This window comes from Melospiza georgiana, chromosome 24 (assembly GCF_028018845.1).
Source record: "Melospiza georgiana isolate bMelGeo1 chromosome 24, bMelGeo1.pri, whole genome shotgun sequence".
Taxonomy (NCBI): Eukaryota; Metazoa; Chordata; class Aves; order Passeriformes; family Passerellidae; genus Melospiza; species Melospiza georgiana.
The window spans coordinates 5,902,151-5,926,495 of NC_080453.1; the positions used below are offsets into that span (position 1 = coordinate 5,902,151).

The following is a 24,345-nucleotide window of genomic DNA, read 5'->3' on the forward strand; positions in this document are numbered from 1 at the left end:
GGGAACTGATGCAACGCCAACAGCAGCAGCCTGACTCACCCTGCACACAGGGACTGCCCCGTGCTGCTCAGAAATGGCACAGAAAACCAGGTCCTGGCAGTGCCACGGGAGCCCCAAGCTGGCCCCCCACTTGTCGCAGACATCTTTTATGGAAAATCCTTTCCGTAGGATTTTTCCTCCTGAGAAGCTGAGAGGCCTCAGGAACAAAATGTAAACAATGATTATCTGCTGCTGTGGAATGCAACAGGTGGATCTGGGATTGGCCCATGTTGGATGTTTGTAATTAATGGCCAATCACAGCTGGCTTGGACAAAGAGTCTGAGCCACAAACCTTTGTTATCATTCTTTTTCTATTCTTAGCCAGCCTTCTGATGAAATCCTTTCTTCTATTCTTTTAGTATAGTTTTAATATAATATATATAATAAAATAATAAATCAGCCTTCTGAAACATGGAGTCAGATCCTCATCTCTTCCCTCATCCTGAGACCCCTGTGGACACTGTGACACGCAGTTCTGCAGGAATCACAGTACCTCCATGCTGGGACCACAGGAACACCAGACAGTGACCAGGTCCTGCTCCTGCTGCAGCCTCCATTCAGCTCTCCATGGCAATCCTTGGGCTGGAAATCCCCAGGCAGCCCACAGGGAGCAGGAGGAGGAGGGTGACACCGAGCAGGATGAGCTGCAGCCCCCAGCTCTGCACCCCCATGGAGCACCTGCAGCACGGCAGGAGCCACAGAAACCTTCCCCGGCCAAAGCTCCTGACCTATTGCTTAACCCGAGGCTGCATTTCCTCCAACACTTGTGCAACCCTGCTCCCCAGCCCTGGCAGGGCCCTCGGTGGCTTTGGCAGGAGGGCTGAGCAGGCTGCTGCTGCCCCAGACAGGGCTTTGGCTCCCAGGGGCAGCCCCTGGCCTTGGGGGGCTCTGGGGTATTCAGGGCTCTTAGGAAAATATGTGAGAGCTGGAAAGCTTGTGGCTGGAAGGCAATTGCTGACAGCATCCTGACAACACACACAGATATAATGTTTGTGCATCAACAAATCAACTGCTTCTGGCCTGCAAGTGCCAGGAACATTTCTGCATCCCTTGCACAGCAAAATTCCAGGACCAGAACAAATTATTACAGCAATTGGTTTTGCTGTAGTAATTTAATTTAGGTATTTAAAATCTCTTAGAGTATCTACAATAGAAAACATCTTAGAGAGTAAGAGGAAATGGAACAGGCAACATCAACAATGTGGTGGTGTTCACAGGGGTCCCAGGACGAGGGAAGAGATGAGAATCTTGACCCAATGTTTCAGAAGGCTGATTTATTATTTTATGATATATATTATATGAAAAGAAAATGATATATTAAAAGTCTACTAAGAGAATAGAAGAAAGGATTTCATCAGAAGGCTAGCAAGGAATAGAAAGGAATGATAATAAAATCTTGTGACTGACCAGAGGGTCCGAGCCAGGTCATGGTGATTGGCCATTAATTAGAAACAACCACATGAGACCAATCACAGATGCACCTGTTGCATTCCACAGCAGCAGATAACATTGTTTACATTTTGTTCCTGAGGCCTTTCAGCTTCCCAGGAGGAAAAATCCTAAGGAAAGGATTTGCCATAAAAGATGTCTGTGACAAGCCAGCCCTGGAGAGCAGACTGGCCTGCCTGGAGGAAGCAGCCCCTCCCGAAGCTCAGCACGAGGCTGCAGTGGCACACAGCTGACAGGATGAGGGCTGGGAAGCCCCTGAGCACAGGAAACCTTCAGCAGGCCCATGTGTGACCTCCTTCCCTCCAACAGCCCAGAGAGCTGACACAGATCTGACCCAGTTTGGCAAAACACCCAAAAGCAAACACCCAGCATCACAGCAGGCTCTACCCCCCAGCCCCAGGAAGTGCTAAACCAGAGGATGCACCCCAAAAACCTCACCTGAACAGCCCCAGCAGGGCTCCAAGGTGTGCAGGCAGGCAGCCCCACCACCCCTGGCACTGAGGAGTGTGTAGGGGAAAAAATGTGCAGCAGCAACAGTTCCAGTCAGCATTCCCATGTCCCAAATCTATGGCACCACAGTGAGCTTGGGGAACGGGACACAGAACTTTGTGTGAATGAAGGAGAAACTCAGAGCACAGCAGTTTGGGGAAGAAACCCAGATGATCTGTGCTAGGGCCTGACCCTCCCAAACTACTCCATGTGCCCCAGGACTGTCACTGCAGCAAAACATCACAACCAGAGTCAGTCAGCTCCAGCTCTTCCTCTCCTGGCTGTGATAATGAACCCCTGCACTGATGTGACCGTGTTCACAGGGGTTTTTGGATGAGGGAAGAGACTGAGATCTGACTCTATGTTACAGGCTTGATTTATTATTTTATGATATATATTACATTAAAACTATACTAAAAGAATAGAAAGGAATGATAACAAAGGCAGCTGTCTCACACTCTCTCTCTGAGCCAGCTGGGCATTAATTGGCCATGAATTATAAACATCCAAGATGGGCCAATCACAGGTACACCTGTTGCATTCCACAGCAGCAGATAATCAATGTTTACATTTTGTTCCTGAGGCCTCTCAGCTTCTCAAGAGGGAAAATCCTAAGGAAAAGATTTTTCATGAAAAGATGTCTGCGACATACTGATTCCTTTAATTGTCTGTCAGTGCAGCTTTGAGACACAAAACCCAAACCCCTCTACATTTACCCTTTTACACATCCTGTAAAACTAGAATTACCTATTGTCTTTCACAGGAACACCAGCCTTAAAATCCTGCAGCGTTTTCCAACTACAAATCCCACTAGGGACAGCAGCAAAGTCCTCACCTGGCTAAAGGTGAGCTCAGATCCCACACACCTCTCCATCCCCACATGAGCTGTGTCACTGCAGTGACAGCCCAGAGGCTTCCTCTCCCACAGTCAATAAAGACCTCAGAGTGAGAGCTGCAGGTTTGTTTTGAAATGCAGCTGGTCCCTGGAAATGCACCTGCCTGCCTGGTTTCTCATTAACTACAGAGTCACTGCCCTGTGGTAAATGAAGAGCACAAGTTTCAATACAGACCATAAAGTTATTTAACCAGTGAGATAAGAACGTGCTGTGCTGCAGTGGAGCAGGTGGGAGGGGAAAAGCTTTACTCCACAAGGTGAGCACTGATATTCCTGCTGCACTTCAGTCCATAACAAATCTTCAGAGCAAAACCTGGACATGTTACCATTCATGTATTTCACAGTCAGTATCTGACACAGATGTACTGTAACTGGATAAAATACATATTTATTTCCAGGCTGTAGTGTGGAATTGCCCCTTAAAGCCATGCTGATTCCCAAATTGCCAGGAGTGTGGCATTTCTGCTGCTTTAAATGGCAATAAATGCTGCTTTAGCACCCAGGGCACCCACACTGTGGTGCTGAGTGAGAGCCAGTGCTGCTGCCCATGCCACTTGCCCTGGGCACTGAGCAAGCCCAAATCAGCAGCAGACACAGCTCATGCCCTTATCTGCCACAGCACATGGGTGTTTTGGTGTCACTGCATCGATTGCCAGCCTGTCAATAACAGCCTCAGGCTGCACACAGAGATCAAAGCCAGTCAGAGGAACCCCGGGGAGGAAGGATCATTTCTCTGGCTTCCCTGAATGTTGAATGTTCCTCCACAAAGCCACCAGAGACCAAATATGTCAACTCAGCAGTTTTTATTTATATAACACAGTTTTTCTTTGCCAGGGCTGTCACATGGCTATTCAGTACATGGCTATACTGCATAGTGATACAGAAAGTTCAGCAAGTGTCAGCTGGGGAGTACAAAATGTTAAATCTTCTCATTGCAAGAGAGGCAGCAGATACCAGCATTCCACCAGAAACCCAAACCCACCTTGCCAAGTAACACATGGCTGAGGTGAGGACAGCATTGATTAAAAACTGCAAGCAGCAAGGTGCTGAACAGTAACATTAAAAACCATTTTATCTGTAATTTACAAATATGCAAAGTATCAGGTTACTTTAAAATTAAGAAGCATTTTGCTTACTAACACGAAACATTACTCATTTGTAATGTATCATTATTAACCAGGTATACAGGTTCCTGTGTCCCTGTGGTCTCATGGCACATGGTGCCAGTCTGGGCAGGTCATTCCTTGGACAGCAGAGGGAAGAGCAGAACAGACAACCCTGCTCCCAGGAGGGCTTCAGGACCAGCTGCCTTCCACTCTCCCCTTCCTAATTTGCCACTCAATAACCTTGGTTTAACCACAGAAGGGCGTATTGTATTTAGAAAACAACAACACACACAGATACAATGTGTATCAACAAATCAACTGCTTCTGGCCTGCAAGTGCCAGGAACATTTCTGCATCCCTTGGCACAGCAAAATTCCAGGACCAGAAACAATTACTACAGCAATTGGTTTTGCATATTTAAAATCTCTTACAGTACCTACAATAGAAAACATCTTACAGAGTAAGAGGAAATTAAACAAAAACAGTCTTGCCAAATAATTCTTATTCTACAATTCTGGATGCTGCTCTAGTTGGGCACAGCCAAAGGGGACAGGGGAATATTGGTAAGGAAGAAGAGAAAGCAACAGCTTTACAACACAAAATATTAAAGACTCCTCGGGAAGGCCCCTGGCAGCAGTCCAGATGTGACTGCAGCTGTTCTATTGCTGTCTGAAGGCAAAAGGCACATAATAAATCCTTGTCAGGGCTGCACAGAGCCAGCCTGGGACAGAGACAGCTCCAGAGCAGCACTCACAGCATGCTCAGCTCACCCACCTGCTCTGACACTGCAGCTGTCAGCACACACCCAACACACAACCCACACCCAGCTCTGGAGCAGTGTCCAGCCACTCCTCAGAGCCAGCACTGCGCTCCTGGGAGCTCAGAGCTCACCCAGCACTTGTGGTCCATGGGGCACAACTACCTCAGGAAAGTCAGCTGAGGTGGGAGAGGTGTGGAAAACATCATTCAAGAAGTACACCAGTAAAACCAGTCAGATAAATCCAGCTCCAGATTACAGTTAGAACCCAGTATTTGCCACAGATCTAAATGGTGGGATTTCGTAAAGAGGCTTAGTCAGGACCTAACAACAGCACTGACAAGGTATTTGGGTCCTCAGAAACTAGCCTTAGGCCACTACAAAGGCAGCACCCACTTCTCTCACATCCAGTTATGGACAACTGCAGGAGCTCAGGGTGTGCCAGACTCCCATGAACCCCAAAGGAACAGTCCTGCTCCAGAGCTGCAGCCTCCCTTCCTGCTTAGCCCCTGGGGAAGGTGGGATGCTGGAATGTTCTCACCTCTCCCACACACACATGGTCATAGCTGGAGCAGAATTTGCTGTGAGCACAATTTGCTCTGGCACCCAGCCTCCAGCTGGAACCCAGTACTTCCAAAGGAATAAGGAGCACTCGAAGGCATCTGTGGCAGCTGCAGAGGCAATCCCAGCCCCTCCAGCTCTCCCCACACCTGCCTGCCCTCAGCACCTGCCTCACACCCCCGGGTTCTGGGCCTTGTAGATGAGGATCTCAGCTGCCAGCCTCTGGGGGTCCAGCAGCCGCGGGAAGCGGCTCATGACAGCGTTCACCAGGTGCGGGTGGAAGATGCCGCACAGCTTGACGTGCACGCTGGCCCTCTCCTCAGCAAACTTCTCCGGGTCAGCCCAGGGCCCCGAGTCCCCGTAGGGGGGCCCTGGGGCCCCGTGCATGGGGTGTGGGCCAGGCACACCTGGGGATCTCACCTGGGGCAGGGGGTAGGGCTCGGACCAGAACTCCCGCGAGCGCGGCAGGGCGGCGCCAAACTCACCGGGCAGGCTGTACTGCCCTGCTGCGCCCACGGGCACCCCAAAGCCTGAGAAAGAGTGGGGTGCCCCCGAGCGAGGCATCTCAGGGCTGTACTGCAAGAAGCTAGCACCAGAGGAAGAGGATTTGTGGGAGCTGTGGTTGTAAGAGAGCAGCCCGTTCTGCTCCAAGCTGGGGGAATGGGGGTAGATGGGTCTCTGCCTGCCACAGGTGCACACGGGCACCTGCTCCCCGTGGGAATGGTCACAGTGACTGGTACATCTGTGAGGCCACATGTCAGACAGCTGGTTCTCCAGAGAGCCAATGCCTGAGTCGAGGTGCTCCTGAGAGATGTAAGACAGAGAATCCATGGGGGGCTGCTGGTACCTATCAGGAGAGACAGTGCCTGACACGCAGCCTTTGGCCTGCAGCACAACGTCACTGGGCTTGGCTTTGTGGGCCAAGCTCTTCCTCTCTGCAGAGACCTTCTGTACAGAGCTTTTGTCACTCTCTGCGGGCACAGAGCACAAGAGCTCTGCCTGGGAACCCCGTTTCCCCTTTTTCTCCTCCTTGGCACTGGTACTTCTGGTTGGGGACAGCCTGGCATTAGCACGGAGCTCATCAGCTAAGGAGCGCTGCGGCTGGTTGATCCTTTCAGGGTGGTAGAACTTACACTTAATTCCATAAGTGCATTTTTTCCCTGTAAGGAAAGCCAGAGCATGGAATGACCAGCTGGATTTGATTAGATTATGAGTGATACTTGCACAGGCACCTTGTTCTCCTCATTAAGAAGGGCAAGTCTTACCATAAGGGCACTGCTGTTTCTTGTGTTCTGGAACTACAGGTTTCTTCCTGAGGAAGTTATCCAGGCTGGGGCCATGACGCCCTAAGGGATCATCTGGAGGCATAAACCTAAAGAAAAACAAATTTCAGTCAGCAGCTGTTCACTTTCCTGAGTTGAGGTTTGGTTTCTTCTCAAAGCCTCCCATATCACTGAAGATCAAAAGCTCTCTGAGCCCTACAAAGCTCTCCCATTTCCTGCAGAGATAATCCTCCTGCCACCCAGTCCACACCAGCACAAAATGCTTCCCTTCAGGCACAGAGGAGGCTCAATGCCTGATTGCCAACCAGAATTACTACCTGCTGCTAACAATTGTCCTGTGAGGAAATCACAGCCTGGAGCTCTCCTTGGAGCTCCTAGCTCCAAATTAGGAGCAGCTACTGAGATACCACCAACTTCTTTTGCCTTTGTAGAAGCCAAAGGAGCTGGTGGCATCTCAGCAGCTGCTGAGATGATGCTTTGTAGAAGAGCAAAATGCTAGTGAAGAAATAATGAAAAGCTTTCATTATTTCTTCACTAGCATTTTGCTCTTCTCATGCAGCACTTGCTATTGCTTCATTAGAACAAGCCAGTGTGTTCACACAAATCTTTCTTAAAAGCCCAGGAAAATGTGATCATGATGCTCTGGAGTGGCTCCCTAAAACAGAGGCTAGCCAGAGTCAGAAGAATAAAGTGGGGATTTATTAAAGGCCTTCAACAGGTATACTTTGGGCAGTGCAGAAGCCTTGCACAAGCTACACCCAAGATGGACCATGGTCATGAGTTTTTTAGATTAAGTTTGGTCTATTTGCACATCAGGGGTTAATTATCCAATTACAGCTTCAGGTAATGAAGTCATATTCTCCAATTTGCTCCTCTCTCTCCAATTCAATTTTGCTTATACTTTTCAGAGCCTGAGGCAGAGGGTGCCCTTGGTTCTCAGACCCAGAATGATTGGATTGTCTGCCTGTCACCATCATGTTTTCTGGAAAAATCCCTTTGCCCAGGATTTCTCTCCTGGGAAGCTGAGAAGCCTCAGAGAAAAAGGAAAACAATATTATCTCATTTGCTTCTCCTGGGTTTTGCTGCTTTGAAAGGTAGTTGGAGATTGTTTCATTGGTTTCATGTGAATTGTTTTGACTTATTGGCCAACTATGGCCAAGCTGTGTCAGACTTTGGAGAGAGTCATGAGTATCTTTTAGCCTTCTGTCTTCTGTATTCTTTAATACAGTTTGTTGTTTTATGATCTATATTATATTAAAGAGTACTATACTAAATTAGCCTTCTAAGAACATGGAGTCAGATTCATCATTCCTCCCTTTCATTAGGGAACTCCACAAATACAAGACATTATAAATAAACAAAACCATTTATTCTGTCTCTCCACAACCCCGACTGTATTCAACCCTGCTCATCGCTGTTCTGAGTTATACAAATCTCAGCTCCTTGCAAGATCTCTTCAATGTGAAAAATTGAAAAAAATTCTGGCTAAGTAGGATTAAAGTATTATATTAAAAGATATAAAAATTTTAAAAATTATATTAAAATATATAAAAAAATTCTGGCTAAATATGCTTCAATTAAATACAAAGCTCTCTAAGAACACAGTCTGACGCATCATTCCTCCCTTTTTCTGGGAACCCTGCAAATACAAGATCTGACCTGTTGCAGTGTGTCGTGAACTTCCTTCCCCAGGTGTGCCAATGCCTCTCTTCCCCTTCCCCCCTTGCCCCTTGCTGGGCTGTCAATCAGGCTGAACATTCCAGCAAGGTGTCTGGTGTGGTTGGTCAAGTTCAAAGGATGCCCCTCAGGCCCAGGGTCACTGGCCTGTCTGGGTGTCATCTTCCCCTGAGACCCTGCCCCTCTCACCTGGTTGGTGGCTCACCTGTACCTCCCCTCCCCCTGTCCCTGAGCTTAAAAAGGTGATCAGGCCATGCGGTCGAGATTCTGTTGGAGCAGTTGCTCACATTCAGACCTCTGTACCCATGGAATAAACCTCTGGATATAAACCCTCCAGCAGAATCCTCTCCTTTTCCTCTTCACCATCGCCTGAAGCCATTCCTCCTGAGGTAAACAGAGTTCCTAACAAGCCTGGACTTGTTCAGTGCCCAGCTGCAACCACCAGCAAGCCAAGGTATCTCTGGGGTGATTACACCACAGTTGCTGCCTTTGGCCCAGCAGCAAGGGTCAGACTGGCCCAGGCACAATCTAACTGGTAATATTGGGATTCATATTCCAATACTGACCAACACGCGATGAGCTTACCAACACTCCATACGGAGTTTAGAGTCACGCGCTGATTCTGTACAAGAAATAAAACAACCCAAGCTAAAACCAAGGCAGGAGCCCTACTTGTCATTGACAAAGGAGTACATCAGCAGGCGCTCCTCGATGAACTTCTTCCACTCGGGCCGCTCGCTCTGCAGGTCGCGGTAGGTGTCGTTGGACACCACGATGCCGTCGGAATCGTGCGCCAGCTTGACGATGAAGCGATCGTCGTAGCACACCACGCGCTTGCCGCCCACGCGCCGCGACGGCGTGAACACCAGGATCTTCTTCTTCTCCAGGTCCCGCAGGATGTACTGGTCTGGGGCAAACACAGCGGTCAGCACACCTTGGGGGGACTCATGGGGGCACCAGGATCGTCGGTTTCTCGGCTGTTTGGGTGACCTGGAAAGGCCCGAGGTGGCCTTGGACAGCCCGCGCTTCAAAGGATGAGAAGAAACTTCTGATCTTTTCTCGGTCTCGGTGTTTATTAATTGTTTATCTAAAAGATTTTCTCTTGGCCCGACAGAGGTCTGCACAGCATGTCAGCCATGAGCACACTGAGAGCCCCTGGGGCGGTCACCTATCTTTATACCCAAAACTACGTATACAATATTTATCAATTTTCCCCAATACCTTTTACCCTTATTGACCAGTGCACTTTTAGTAATAACCAATCCCAAAGTGCCAACATCACCACAGAAGATGGAGGCCAAGAAGAAGAAGAAGAAGAACAGGACACGCCCCAATTCCTCCATCTTACTTCTTTAGACCCCCCTGTACAGAAATCCTAAACCCTGTGTCTTACACTAATTAACTTATCCCTTCACCATTCACCCAGTGAAATCCTCCCATCCTCATACAGGTGTCGTCTCCTGTGCAGGATCAAAGTCCAGCCACCAGACACTTCTGGCAACATTCCAGGACTCCCGAGCCCCCCAAGGGTGGTCTCGGTCACTCTGCACCTCAGTCCTGAGGTGCTGAGATCCCACACAGGATGAGGGAAGAGAGGAGGGAATCCGACTCCATTGATGTCAGAATCACAGAATCACAGAAATTCAAGGCTGGAAGAGAGCTATAAGATCATCAAGTCCAACCCATGTTCTAACTATCCAACTAGATCATGGCAGCAAGTGCCACATCCAGTCTTTTTTTGAACTCTTCAAGGGATGATGACTCCACCACCTCACTGGGTAGATGATTCCAGTATCTGACCACTCTTTCTGTAAAATACTTCCTTCTTAATTCTAACTTGCATCTCCCTTGACGCAGCTATCCTACTTTTATATTTCCACATTATTTTAATATTATTTAATATTTCTCTATTTCTATATTACCTTTATATTATTTTAATTTTTTATACTTTTATATTTTTAATATTACTTTTATATTATATTCTTTATTTTTATTTCTACATTTTATTATTTATTTTTATTTTTTCATTATATTTTTATTTAAATATAAATAAAGTATATATTATATATAAATGCTTAATTTATTTTATTTTTCTAATGTTTTCATTTTATTTTCATTTTATTTTCATTTTATTTTCATTTTATTTTCATTTTATACTATACAATATTAAAGAATTATATACTAAAACAATATTAAAGAATAGAGAAAAGATACAGACAGAAGGCTTAACAAGAGTGATGAGAAACTCATGACTGACTTCCTCAGAGTCCAAGACAGCTGATTGTGATTGGTCATTAAGTAAAAAATTCACATGAAAACAATCAAACATGCACCTGTTGGTAAACAATGTCCAGACCCCATTCCAAAGCAGCAAAATAGGAAAAGCTGAGGCTTCTCAGCTTCCCAGGAGAAAATCCTGGTGAAGAGATTTTTCCAGAAAATATGACAGTGACACACCTGCACAGCCCTTCACACAGATGAAATAGTGTTATTGTGCCAGTCATATTTTCTGGAAAAATCCCTTTGCCCAGGATTCTTCCCTGGGAAGCTGAGAAGCCTCAGAGAAAAAGGAAAACAATGTTATCTCATTTACTTCTGTGCTTTACTACTTTGGAATGTGGTTGGAGATTGTTTATCCAACAGGTAATTGTTTCATTGTTTCTGCTGTGAATTATTTCAACTTATTGGCCAACAGGGGCCAAGCTGTGTCAGACTCTGGAGAGAGAGTCACGAGATTCATTAGTATCTTTCTAGCCTTCTGTCTGTATCCTTTCTCTATTCTTTAGTATAGTAGTCTTTAATACAATACAGTATCATAAAATAATAAATTAGCCTCTAAGAACATGGAGTCAGAGTCATCATTCCTCCTGTTCATCGCTGTTCTGAGTTATTAAAATCTCAGCACTCTGCAAGCTCCCCTCAATTTGAATAATTCTGGCTAAATATGCTTCAGTTAAATACAAAACATGTACCTGCAAGAGGAAAAACATCAAGAAATAAAAGACAAGAAGTTAGGAAGCAGAGCAGTATTACATTCCTTGTTTTCTGAATTATTGCAACTGATCCAGGCAAAAGCTGGCTTAGGGGAGAAGTTAATGACTAATATCCCTGGTCAGTTCAGCTCATTGCAGCTCCTACTACTCAGACTTTCCATTCTGAAGTTAATTACTGACTTAGCCAGAACTCTGCAAGCTCACTAAGTGACAGAGCAGTCAGCCTGAAAAGCTGCTTTTGGTTTCCATATTTTCATACCTGTTATGAGTACATCTGGTCGGGGCTGCTCCTTCCTCCATGATGGCACAAACACTGTAATGTCCTTGTGTCCCCTGTCCCAGAACCACTGCACAGCCAGAAGGATACCTCGGCAGGAGAACACTTCTTTATTCCCATGGCTGCAAAGGAGAAAATTAAGACTTTAATCCCTTCATGATTCAGTGCACAGAGCAAAGGGAACTGGCAATTAGGACAAGCTTCAGTGAAGTGTTGAGGAGCACAGGCAGCAAACACAGATGCTTTTCTTGTGTAACAACACCCTCACTCAGACCTGCCCAGCACCCCTGTTCGTGTCAGCACCTCAGGACACCAGTAAACACCCAAATACTCACTGGGAGGGAGGCAGCAGCTGGAACTGTTGCAGCTGCTCTGAAACAGTCTCTGCTTCAAGCCTTCTGATGTTATTTTTAGCCCAGAGCACAATGTGACCTAAAAGCGCTTTGTGCTACTCTGACAGCCAACGCCAGTGACTGTTTCCTGCCACTGTACCCGCACTGGGCCTTTTCTTGCAAAGTTGTTCTGATCACTTCAGCAAAACAAGGTATTTTATGTGCACTGCCATCCCAAGGAAAGATGATTCATTCCATGATGGCTCCAAACCTCACCTACAAATGCACTATTTGCACAAAATGGCATCATCTCCTGTCATCAGTGCTGGATGAGAGAACAGCTCACGGCAGCCAGAGAACAAAGTTTGACAACCTTGTCAGAAGCCATGTACTGATGCAAAAAGCTTCTTAATTATTCATTAAGTCACATCAATAAGTTTCCAGAACTTCTAGGAGGAAACTACCCCTCCTGTTTTACAAGCAGTAGTATTTACAGTGCAATCAGCTCTTCTTCTGATAGTGGTTTTGGCAAACTTCCAACATTTCTATTCCTGCCTGATATGTCACTGTGGGGATCCATGTTCTGTGACAATGCACTACACCAAAAGGGGAGCTGCTCTCACAATCCAGGAAGGTTCTCCTCACCTGGGCATTACCTGTCCCAAATTTTCCTCCTTCCATCAGCACCTGAACAGCATTTCAGCCCCCGTCAGCCCCGTTCCTGCAGTGGCACTGTTGCAGCACCACTACAGAGAAGTTTCAGTTCCCCTCCCAGCCTCACCCTTTCTTTGAAACTACAAAGGAAGTTGAAGAGCTGTACAAAAGTACTTATTCTAGAAGAACTAAACACTTGGCAACAGAACTAACACCTAAAGAGACACCTAACACACCTTCAATGAGAATCCTAAATTACAAAAGGCCGAAAATCACCATCAGAAGATGCTCTAAAAGTTTTCTCCAATATCAGATGGATTTAGCTATAAATAGCCAAGCACAGGTTACTACAATTTTTTAGAGACAAGTGTGGAAGAAAAATCCCTTTTGGTGGATTTTTTTGGTTTGTCTTTGTTTTGGGTTGTTGGTTGTTTTTATGTTTTGAGTCTCTGCTACCAACCTCAAACCTCCAGAAGGCAGCTAATTGGGCTGATCTGATTTGGCAGCAGCCAAGGAAAAATTCCCTTAGAAGGAAGTAAAAGCTAATTTCCACTATGATTTGCATAAGTTTGTCAAGAGCTGTTGAGGGAGGCCGCTGTACATACTGCAAATGAATCAGCAGGGAACATCACACCATCAATACAGGAAGTTTCAGAATGGAATTCCCCTTCTAGAGAATTGCTTAAAAAAAGCCAGACTGCTTCTCTCATGTCAGACCCTGGGCTCTGGCCTGCCCTGACTCACAGCTGCTGTGATTTCCCCTCTGCAGTTTGGGGTAACTTTCACCACTAAGAGGCTCCTCACCAACAAACACGGCCAATCCTGCTGTTAAAGCCCAAGCACTTATCCAAGGTAAACTTTGTTGCCAGAGTCACTTATCAGCCTGGGCTCACAATAGGCAATTTCCCACAGTGTTCCCAGAGCTGTAGAGAAGGTAGGAACTGGAAAAGGTTCTCTTCAGGAGTGCCAGGCACGGCTTTCACTCTCCTGCCCTGTTCCACTGCCACCACCATTCCTCATTCACCCTGGGGCTCACCTGTGCCCCATCTTTTCTGTTCTGTTCTCAGAACTGTCAGCCAGGGCTTGGCAAAAACCACACCTGCAAACAAACCTCCACGCAGCACTTTCACCCCAGACAAACCTACTGCAACCGACACGGCAGCTCCACCCGCACCCAGGGTTATTTTTTATAAAATCTGCATACACAAACATAAACAATAAAGGAGGCGGCTTCTGAGCTGCAACAGAAAAACGCTTTCAGGGCCCAGTTCAGAAGCTGGTGTGTTAAATTTCAAGTGTGTGCTATGCAGAGGTGGGGAACACATACTGCTGGGGGTGGGGTGAGGGCAAGCAATGTTCACCAAAGTGGGAGCAAAGCCAGGGTGAAAATGAGAACATCACACCCATAAATATCTAGCCCTGAAATTCTGAATGCTTCATGCATACTAGGGGTTCTGGTGAGTGTCCATGAGAACCTGCTCCAGCAACACTGGGACACGTGAAACGGCGAGGATGAGTCACAGCCCTGCCTTGGTGACACCTCTGACATCTCATCGTGCTCTACCTCGTACAGAATTTCACCAATATACAAGAGGCACAATTCGGAGACAAGCCTCCAACGGAGCTCCATATTACAAACCCTTCCCTAATTAACCCTGTAATTATTTATTGAGCAACTTCCTGCTACGGAAACTTACACAAAGCCACTAGCTGAGAGGACAACGTCTGCTCAGTTATCCCCTGATCGCCAGAGCCCAGGAGGAAGTGTTGGTTTCAGAGGAAGCACTGCTGCCCTCACCATTGCCCCGTGACTGGCGGCTCTGGGCAGGCAGAGCAGTGCAAGCCGGGCCCGCAAACGCAAACGTGATGCTCGTCCTCGTGTGTCGGAGAGGAACTTTGGAAAATATTACCAGCCCCGTTCGCAGCACCCAGAAGCGGCTGCTTTGAGCGTGGCACTCACCGCTTTTCACCTCCGAGCCCTGGCAGAGCTCATATCCGACAGCCCCGCGCCCACCCCGGACGCACCTCATGGCCACGTTGCTGCCATCGATGACGATGGGCTTCAGGTTGTCGCTCTCCGTCTCCTCAGGGCCGGGCGCGGGGGATTTGTTGCCGGCACCGCCCCGAGGGACCAGCGGGGCCTCGCCGGGCTCGGGCGGGGCCTCGGGGCCGTCCCGCTCGGCCGGGCCGTGCTTCACCAGCTCCCCCAGCACCGTGTTGGTGTCGGCGCCCAGGCCCAGCTTCTGCAGCACGACGCGGATCTCCTCCGAGGAGTAGCCGAGCTTGCGGAAAAAATCCACCTTCAGCTGCAGCTCGGGGCCGTCTCCAAGCCCCTCGGGGCTCTCGCTGCCGCTCATCCCCGCTGCGGGCCGGGCCGCGGCCGGCAGCGCCTCAGGCCAGCCCGGGGCGACGCTGCCCGCGCTCATGGCTCCCGGCGGGGGACTCGCGGCCTCCGCTCGCCGCCGGGACCTGCGGGGCGACAGCGGCGTTAGCAGTGGCCCAGCAGCCCGGCCGATCCCCGGCTCCACTCCCGGCCAAACCCCGGCTCTGCTCCCGGCCAAACCTCGGCCTCGGCTACACTCCGCTCCCGGCCCAACCTCGGCCCCCGCCCCGAGCCCCCCGCGCTCACCGGGCCGCTGCCACCGCCGGGCTGCCGCTGCCTCTCCATGGGGCCGGAGCAGGGCGGGCGCGGCCGCTATTTATACCGAGCACCGCAGGGCGGAAGGGCAGAGCGAGGGGTGGAGCGGCAGGCTCGGCCCGGCCCGGCCCGCCCAGCCCAGCTCTGTGCTGCCGGGCTGTGGCTCCGTGACGCGCGGCCCTTGCACCGCCTGGGTCCCAGCGATGCAGGCGGCCGTGATTCAGCCGCTGGTGGTTTATCAACGCGGCCGTGCGGAGATAGGAGCTGGCAGGAAACATCTGTCACCCACCGGTGCCTGTGCCTTGCCAAACCGCACCTGTATGGAAACGCAGGGGTTAAATCTATATTGTGAAACGCGCAAAAACTTCACATCTCTGACTTCTGATTAATCATGCCTAAACAATTTAATGAAGGTAGTTGCAAATTTGCTTCCCCCAGGCCATGTACCGGAGCCCAGCTCAGGAGCGAGGAACTCTCCCAGTTACAGGAATGCATTTGCATTCATCTTCCTTGTGGTTACCCCGAAACAATCATTTTTCCTTGTCTCTGGCCGTGTCTGAAACCGCACTGTGTGCTCAACAGTAACACACACACAGAGCGAGATTCAGATCAGAGATAATCCTTACTCAGTTCTTAAGTAGGTGCTTTCCCAACACTTCTTTCCCTTGGAATCTACTCCAGTCAGCATGAATTTAGTATTGTTTGTGTGCTTTTGCTTCCAGGCTAAAGACTATTGCACCAGAAAGTATGGCCACAGACGTACTTCCTATAGGCCATACCCCAAGGAAGAGGAACAAAGCTGAATCTCCAGATTTATGCAAAGCAGTGGCAGCAGCCACATGGCTCCAATTTGGTGAAAGAGAAGCCAGGAGAGAGGGAGGCTGTTGGCTTCTCCACCCAAAAAGTCAGAGGGAGTCACATGCTTGGCACACCTCAGAGCTCCTCATGGGTGATTTTGACTATTTTTTTTTTCCTTTTCCACAGCTGCAAACTGCTTTGAACAGTACTTCTCTTTTTTTGGTAGTGCAAGGGCTATGGTGGAAGCTGCAGTTTCTGAGGATGTGAAGATTCACAGAACTTTGCTGGGATTGCAGATGCACTGAGGCTCTCCAGCTTCAGGCAGTGATGATGATGATGATGATGCAGTGCCAACAGGAGGACAGCTGCATCGTGCCCTTTCTGTGGTGGGACAGGCTGCCACCTGGCACTGCTGAACCTCTGTCCTCTGTGACACGTCTGTGGCCACAGGAAAGAGGTGGAAGTCCCCATCAGAGCACAAGAAAGCCCTGGGCTGTTCCAAGGAGGAACCTGTGACGCCAAGGGGAGGACAGGGCCAGATGCTCTCAGGATGGTCATTAAGAGCAGCCAGCAGCATCTCCTCCTGCTGAGCTGGGAATTCTGGTAGGCAAAAAAGGAACCAAAGCATCCAGAGACAGCAGGGACCCCAAAGTGCTCTGTGACAGCAGGAGCCCATGGATGGGGTCAGTCCCTGCCTGTCCTCCACCTCCATCCCCTTCTCTGCTGACTTTCCTCCAGCCTGGTTCCTTGTTCATTGAACAAGTCCTCAAAATCTTGATGTCACATTTTCCTAGGGATTGCCACCCCCATGTCCCACATTTTAAAGGAAGAGCTCATCCTCTGGCAGAGCCTTTCATCTCCCACTGATGCATTTAACACAGCCAAAATAGTTGATATTCAAGGCTCCCATTATCTGCTGGTGGGGTAGAAACTGGCCTTGTGCCAGTTCCTTGCTAACCAGCCACAACCAGGAGCCCTGTAAGCACAGTGGCCCTGGACCTGGCTGCTTTCCTATGGAAGCTCAAGGCAGCTAACTCACTTCTAAAAAAGGCCTAATTAAATCTCATTTATAAAAGCCTATGTGGGACCATTATGTTAATTAAAGACAACTTAAATGGCCTTATTTAGCAGCATTTGGGAGTAAATTAAACTGAATTAAGGCTGCTTTAATTCTGAATGAGAATTTTATGCAGAATTTTAATGTTCTACTTTAGAATTAGTTAATTCAATTTAATTTTCTTAAGAATCCTGTATAGACAAACCCTGAGAAATGAGGGATCTACTAAGGCACCTGCTTCAAGCTGAGCTCATTCCTCAGCTTTTCAGGGAGCTGCCTTAGGATTTGTGTGTTTCCAGCAGCTTTGGTGTCCTCAATGCCTTGCTCATCCATAGTGACCTGATGGTTCATCTCACTGCACTCACCCACAGGTGCTTCTGGTGATGAACTGAATTCTCCCATCACCTGCAACTCAAGAGGCTCACAGAGCTGCCTCTGGGTTTTCTTTCACAGCGAGCAGTATAATTTATTACAGAGGACTCAGCACATCCTGGAATGAAAGGGAAAACAAATGATGATTTAATCCCTTTCTTTGGAAGAGGGTCATCATGCCTCACGAGGAAAGCTGAGCAGTAATGCTGGAAGCAAAGCTGAGCAACGTCATCCCTTTATGGCTGTTTTTTACAGTGCAGCCACTCAGGTTCATGGAGATGGCACTTGAGGGATCTGCTGCTCTGACTGGCCTTGATGAACAAGGGTCTGGTGGCAGAACCATCACGGGTTGCTGCAGGGAAAGCTGCCAGCTGAGCAAAGCCAGGCTGGACACGTGCCCAGTGCCATGAGGCACTGAGTGAAGATTCCTCCCACTCGTGTGTTGGGCAAGAGCTCCTGGCCTCCAGACCCTGGTGCTGTGTGCTGTAGTGATTCCAGAGGAGAAACAAAGCTCAGCTCTGCTCAGAAAACAGGTAAATGTAGGAAAGAAGGAGTAGAGGAGGAGCTTATCAAGAGTGTGCAGAACTCATGTTTGGAGCCTGTATACCTGCAGTCCTTGTCACACTGCTTGTGGTCCTCCCAGTGCTGCCTTCACCCATGAGTATGGGATTCCTATGCAGCTGCAGACAAGTAGATGGATTTTTCTCTGAAACATTCTATTTTAAACTTGTTCCATGGGCTTTGAGGAGATCCTTGTAAGCACTCTGCAGAGTAACTACTCCCTGAGTGGCCCAAGGGCTCCTTGCAGAGCAGGCATGTTTCTGAGCTCTGGAGGAGAGTGCAGGCTCCCCAGGGACCATACCAAGGAAATTTATTTGGCTGTCACTGTGTGCCTGACTAGACACGGCCTTAGGTACTCCTCTGAGTAAGCAGCCTTGATCTCTGCCTTTGCTCTTAGTGATTGATGGCATTAAGTTATAGGATGAGCCTATCTCCTCAATGATAGATGGATTGGGCACACCCTGACAATTATTTCTCATGTGCTTTTGTCAAGGAAAAGAGCTGTCCTTTGACAGCCTTTTGGGCTATAAATCTGTCACTGGGAAGGGCTGAAGTGACAGAGGCAGCAGAAGCCCCACCATCACCTGGACTTTCAGCTGAAAGCAGTTCCTTGACACCCCCGGGGGGAACAGTCCCAGTGTCCCTGCCCAGGCTGCATCAGGGGTTCAATATCTGGTGATACTTTCCCTTTGTGATCACCTCATCCCACAGCACCGTGTCCAGCAGCAGCACCCTCTCCATTCTGAAGCAGCGCTCCTGGCTCACCAGGCAACCTCAGCTTCCCAGCAGCCTGATCAAGAGCAGAGAGAAGCAACAAATTCAAGTAATAAATGATTGGGGAAAACCGAGTGATTGCGCAAGGGGACGTGACAGCAGCATTTACTGTTCTGCTCAGCTCTTCCCAGCCGTGGCCTCTCTGCCGGAAAATGTCAGTGCTCCCCTTGTCCAGAAATATCCTGCCTGCTGAACCCCAGGTTAGTTTGGATGCAGTGTCTGCAGCTCTGGGTTTGCTGTACTCTGACATGCCTGGGAGCATTCGCGACTTCAGAACGAAAAGAATAATGAAACTTGAACAAACACTTCATGGTATTAACATAAGATGTTTAAATAGACAGTCACAGAATATTTTATCTCACCCAGACCAATGTGAAGAGCAGAAGATTTATTCCTATTGCTAAGCAAATACGTCCTAAGAAGTCACATCCATCTGGGAAGTGTTTTCTCTAAGGAATGGAAAAGCAGAGCAGCAGGGTCTGCCCTGGGCACCCAAGAATTCAGGGAAGGACGTGTCAGCCCCTCCGAAATCCCAAACCCAAAGTAACTCCTGGACAACTATGGGGCCTTCTTGGCAAAGTTGGCTGGTGAATCACTTGGGGGACAGGCTGGACTTCCCCAATGCTTTTCTTAGGAATGCAAGGTCCTGGTTCTCACCACACATTGGCCGTCAGAAAATTTATTTCCTCCTTCTGTGGGCCAGCGGGGTCAGTGGGGACTCCAGCCATGGGGCATGGGGTCATGGGGGCTGTGGGGTCATGGGGGCTATGTGTTTATGGGGTCTGTGTGGTCATGGGGAGCGGGGATCATGAGGGCTGTATGGTTATGGGGTCCATGTGGTTTTGGGATCTGTGTGGTCGTGGGGGTCATGTGGTCATGGGGGCCATGTGGTCATGGGGGCCATGTGGTTATGGGGGCCATGTGGTTTTGGGATCTGTGTGGTCATGGGGGCCGTGGGATCATAGGGTCCATGTGGTTATGGGTTCCGTGTGGTTATGGGGACCGTGTGATTATGGGATCCGTGTGGTCATGGAGGCTGTGTGGTTATGGGGTCTGTGTGGTTATGGGAGCTATGGGATCATAGGGTCTGTGTGGTTATGGGGTCTGTGTGGTCATGGGGGCCATGGGATCATAGGGTCTGGGTGGCCATGGAAACCATGTGGTTATGGGATCCGTGTGGTCCTGGGGTCCGTGTGGTCGTGGGGTCCGTGTGGTCATGGGGACCGTGTGGTTTTGGGATCTGTGTGGTCATGGGGGCTGTGGGATCGTAGGGACCGTGTGGTCATGGGAGCCATGGGGTCATGGGGTCCGTGTGGTCGTGGGGGCCGTGCCGCTGCCCGCCGGCCTGCGCAATGTGGGGCAGCGGCGGGCGTCCCGCGGGTCGGGACGGATGTGTGTCAGCGGGACAGACAGACAAACAGCCGCAGCCCTCTCGCCGCTGCCGTGATGTCAGCGCCAGCGGCCGCTGCGCTGTGACTCAGGGGAGGCAGGCAGGGGCCGGGAGGCGCTTCCCACCTGCTCCGGCTCCACCTGTGAGTGTGCTAGCCTGCCCACGGACGGCTAGAGCAGCGCCGGACAGCGGGGCCGAGCCGTGCCAGCAGCAGGACTGAGCCGTGCCGGGCAGCAGAGATGAGCCGTGCCGGGATGAGCCGTGCAGGGATGAGCCGTGCCGGGCACCCGAGCCGAGCCGTGCAGGACAGCGGGGCTGAGCAGTGCCGGAGCGGACGGAGCAGCCCTCTCCGCAGTTGTGCAACGCTCCCCGCTCAGCCCAGCGAGCAGCCCCGGCCTCCCGTCCTGCTCCGGGAACACCCAGCGGAGTGAGGCAACACCGTGCTTTCGCTCCCTTGGCTGGGGATTTCCCCGCTGCGAGGCGTGTGGGGCTCCTGTGGGGCGGCAGCAGAGCCGGAGCTGTGGGTTTGGTGTTTGTTTGTGCGCTAGCCGGGCCGCGGGAGCTGCCCTGGCACAGCACGGAACTCAGGATGCTGTGGCTGGAGCCTTGGGACACTGCCGCCCCCAGCCCAAATCCCGGTCCCCCTGCTGTGCCACGGGAGAGCCCAGCCCGGCCCCAGCCTGTCTTTCCACTTTTACACAACCGTGTGCAGGAGTGATGCATTTATTGCAAAACAGCTTCTGGAGCAGAGGCTCAGGAGACACAATATTCAGTGTGTGGGATCTGAGGTCTGTTTGTCAGACAGTTTCTGTTAAGACCTTGCCAGTCTTAACATCCTCCCAAGCCCACACACCTGATTCACAGCTGACATCAAGAAAAGGGGCAAAGAAGCGATTGCAAGTTGGTTTCCCTCTTTGGGACAACTACCCCTTTTCCCAAGAATCAGATTTGCTTTCTCAGCCTTCCACCTAGAGGCCTAAGCGAGGCTTTACAGCTTTGTCTAAATGTTCGGATTTAACGTCTCAGCTTTGTGGAAGGAGCATTTGGGATGAGAAGGATGATGAGATGCAAAAAGCAGTTGAAAGCAGTAATTAATGATTGGCCAAGGCAGGTTAATGTCTCTTCCAGTTCTGCTGGCAAACCAATGCTCTTTGCTGGGCTTGTCTGTCCATTCTGATGTGCAGAAATGGAAACTTAGGTTTATAATCTTAAATTCTCTCTACAGCAACTACCACCAAATTCTGATTGCTCAGAGCAGGAGGTGGACCTGGTGTGCCTCACCCCTGTCCCTGTTTGCAATCCTGCCTCTTTGCAAACCAGGACAAGCAGCACCTCCTTCTCTTCCTCCCTGCTCCATGCAGTGTTTCTGTGAGGGTGGAAAGTTGCTCATTTTGGTAGAAAACGTTTTCATGAAAACAGGAAAAAAAACAGGCTTTTGCTTCCCATTTCAGTTTGCTTTAACAGACACAATTATATACTGATGAAATTAGTCTTTCCAATGAAAGACTCCTGAGCAGTAAATACTGATCCATTTAACATGACTATAAAAAAATCCATGCCAATAACCTGTTGTAGCTTAAGGTATTTAAACAATTCTCTATCTTTTTGTAGTTCTCTGTAATAATAATTAAATGACCTTTAAAATGGCAGTGGGTGGAAAAATTGTGCAAAGCTGAATAGCAATTCAGCAACTGCTGAAGAAGATTGAAAATCGAGTAGAAAAAACGCACTTTGATGTAAAGGGAAGTGAAGCAATCAAGTCTGAAGCTGGAAGTTTGTTCTTCATTTGTGCTGATTTACAAATCCCATTGGGCAGAATAAATATGGGAACACTGAGCACCCAAGGGATCAGTGAACACAGGAGCTTCCAGTGGCCTCGGCTCCCTTTGTGTTCACATCTCACATCTCCCTCAGTGGTCACATCTGCCCCAGAGCAGGGGACAGCAGAGTGGTGACAACAAATTTGCTTTGCCGTGACCAGCAGGTGTTGAAGGTGCTGAGGGCGATGCCTGGTGAAGGCTGACCTAGAACAGAGGCTAGATTGAGTTAAAGGATAAATAGGGATTTATTAAAAGGCCTCAATGGATCCACTTTGGCAGTACAAGAACCCAGCCAGGGCTACACCCAAGATGGACCAAAATGGTCACAAAATGGACACCCGGTCACGGGGTCTCTCATTTTATAAGTTTTGGTCCATTTGCATATTGTAGTTAATTGTCTAATTACAGCTTTAGGTTAGGCAGTCCCATCCTTCTTGTTTTTCTCTCTTCTCTCAGCCCACGTTGTTTGCGCTCTTGAGCCTGAGATTTGGATCATTTGGCCTTGTCCCCAGCTGGAGAAGGAATTGTTTTGTCTCCCTGCTCTGTGCAGGGAGCTCACCATCCCTTAATAGCTCAGAAGTACACACTAAAGCAGCACAGAATGTGAAAAATATAAAACCTAAAACTTAAAGCATCAAGGGCTTTGGTCCTGCTGAGGATCCCTCACGAGGAGCTGGTTAAATCCCCTGTGTGTGCTCACACAGCCGGTCTGAAACACGAGGCTGGTGGGGAAGGAGCTGCTCCCTCTTCCCCATACCCACCTGCCAGGCAGAAAAGGGCCCCTCTTTTGGTGGTTTTACCATGCCAGCCATCAGCAGGGCTGGGGACACACAGGGTTGGGGACACACAGGGTTGGGGACACACAGCTGGGGGGCTCCCGCGTGTCTCATTGCAGATACCTGGGGGCAAACAGAGGGGACAGAAGCACTGGTGGGTGACAGAGGGGGCAGAAACACTGGCAGGTGACAGAGGCCAGGCCAGGCAGAGCCTGCAGCATCCTGGGAGAGGAGCTATTGCTGCACTGCTGCTGGCACAGCCTCCTTCGTGGTATCGCCACTTCGCAGCCTCGCGCTGCATTTGATCCCCACAATACATGGGATTTATCTCTCTCACTTTCATGTGCCTTTAAGGAAACACCACTCTTTATCTCATTTCTGCTGCTTTTTTATCATCACAAAGAGTTTTTAATGAAATGAGAAAGCGTCTGTTTCTGTGGGCCGACGTGGCGTGGGTAATTTCAATATAAAACAAACAAGGCGGCTTTCAAAATTAAAATTTTATGTGTGGCATTTTCTCATTTAACGGAATGCACAAAGACGGGCAAAACCAATTAACGGGAGGTTGAGACTCAGCAACTGGCAAAATTAAACAACAGGACTCTGCAAATGGAATGATTTGTTCAAAGAAAGCTGGGAAGGGGATGGAGAGGAGGGTGGAAGCAAGGCTGTGATCAAAAATCCACCACCTCTTAAAAATAAATGCAGCCAACCTGCTTGTTAACTCCAGAGCTGCACAGGCCAGGTGGGAACATTGGGGGATTGCATAGTCTGGGAATGCCAGCTTTTGGGGAGAGCTGGGCATGTCCCAAGCCAGGGCTTGGATGCTGTGAGTGCCAGGAGAAGTTGATTCCCAAAGTGTACCTGCCCCTGAGCAGCAGCTTGTGTCGGGTGCAGGGCTGCTCTAACACCTTCAGGAGAGGGCTGCTTCCATCCCCAGATTTCCCTCTGCTTCCAAATCCCCTCCCACCAAGGAAAACCTCTGTTCCAGGAGGAGTTAAGCTGGAGACAAGAAGGAAAGCAGGAAGGGGAGGCTGGAGGTGTCTCTGCCCCCTGTGCTGCTCCTGCACAGGGCTGTGAAAAGAGGAACACCGTGGGGGCTCCAGATGAACCATCCTAAAAGAGAGGAAGAGTGGAATTAGGGCTAATCACTTGCTATCAACCATCAGCCGGGGCTGTGCCTGCAGAGTTCAGGATTTACAGTCCCTGGGAGCCAACCTGAGCTGGGCTCTGATTGCTGCAATCACTGCAAAAAGGGGCTGGGGCTTGTTTGCCTGTTTAGCTCATAATTTGTGGTGTTGAAGTGCTGAATTCTTTAAGGTGAGAAGGTGTCAGGACCGTATTTATGTGGGAATTTAGGCCTACTGCACCAGAGCAAGGCTGAGCCCTGCCTCATCATACAAGTGAGTCAAGATTTCTCTCAGGGGTGCTGCCCTTTGCTGGAGCCCCGGGGATCACAGAGGGAGAGTAAGTCTGCCTGGTGAATGAAATGTGGAGCAGCATTATTCCCTGTGCACCCAGCTTTGCTTTCCACAGAGATGGAGAAGGCAAAAGTCACTTGCAAAGGAAGTGGCCTTGCACGTGGCTGCTCAGCTGCAGATCTTGAAAGATGTTCTGGTTGTGAAAAACAGCAGTCTGCTAAGGAAG

At 49.4% G+C, this 24,345-nt stretch overlaps 1 protein-coding gene across 1 annotated transcript; it reads right to left on the reverse strand.

Annotated features, from left to right (window-relative positions):
- Positions 1-3,674: 3,674 nt before the first annotated feature.
- On the reverse strand, positions 3,675-14,938 carry ZC3H12A (zinc finger CCCH-type containing 12A). The gene is made up of 5 exons (XM_058040170.1): positions 14,538-14,938; positions 11,509-11,648; positions 8,929-9,163; positions 6,562-6,668; positions 3,675-6,456 (listed from the first exon to the last, which is right to left on the reverse strand). Exons 1-5 carry the CDS (start codon positions 14,936-14,938, stop codon positions 5,468-5,470), a joined length of 1,872 nt encoding a protein of 623 aa, XP_057896153.1. The 3' UTR covers positions 3,675-5,467.
- Positions 14,939-24,345: the final 9,407 nt, after the last annotated feature.

Coding starts and splice junctions, on each gene's coding strand:
- ZC3H12A (XM_058040170.1), bottom strand. CDS start 14,938: ATGAGCGCGGGCAGCGTCGCCCCGGGCTGGCCTGAGGCGCTGCCGGCC. Junction 6,669..8,928: donor TACTCCTTTGTCAATGACAA/GTAGGGCTCCTG, acceptor GTTTTTCTTTAG/GTTTATGCCTCCAGATGATC. Junction 6,457..6,561: donor GAAACAGCAGTGCCCTTATG/GTAAGACTTGCC, acceptor CTTTCCTTACAG/GGAAAAAATGCACTTATGGA.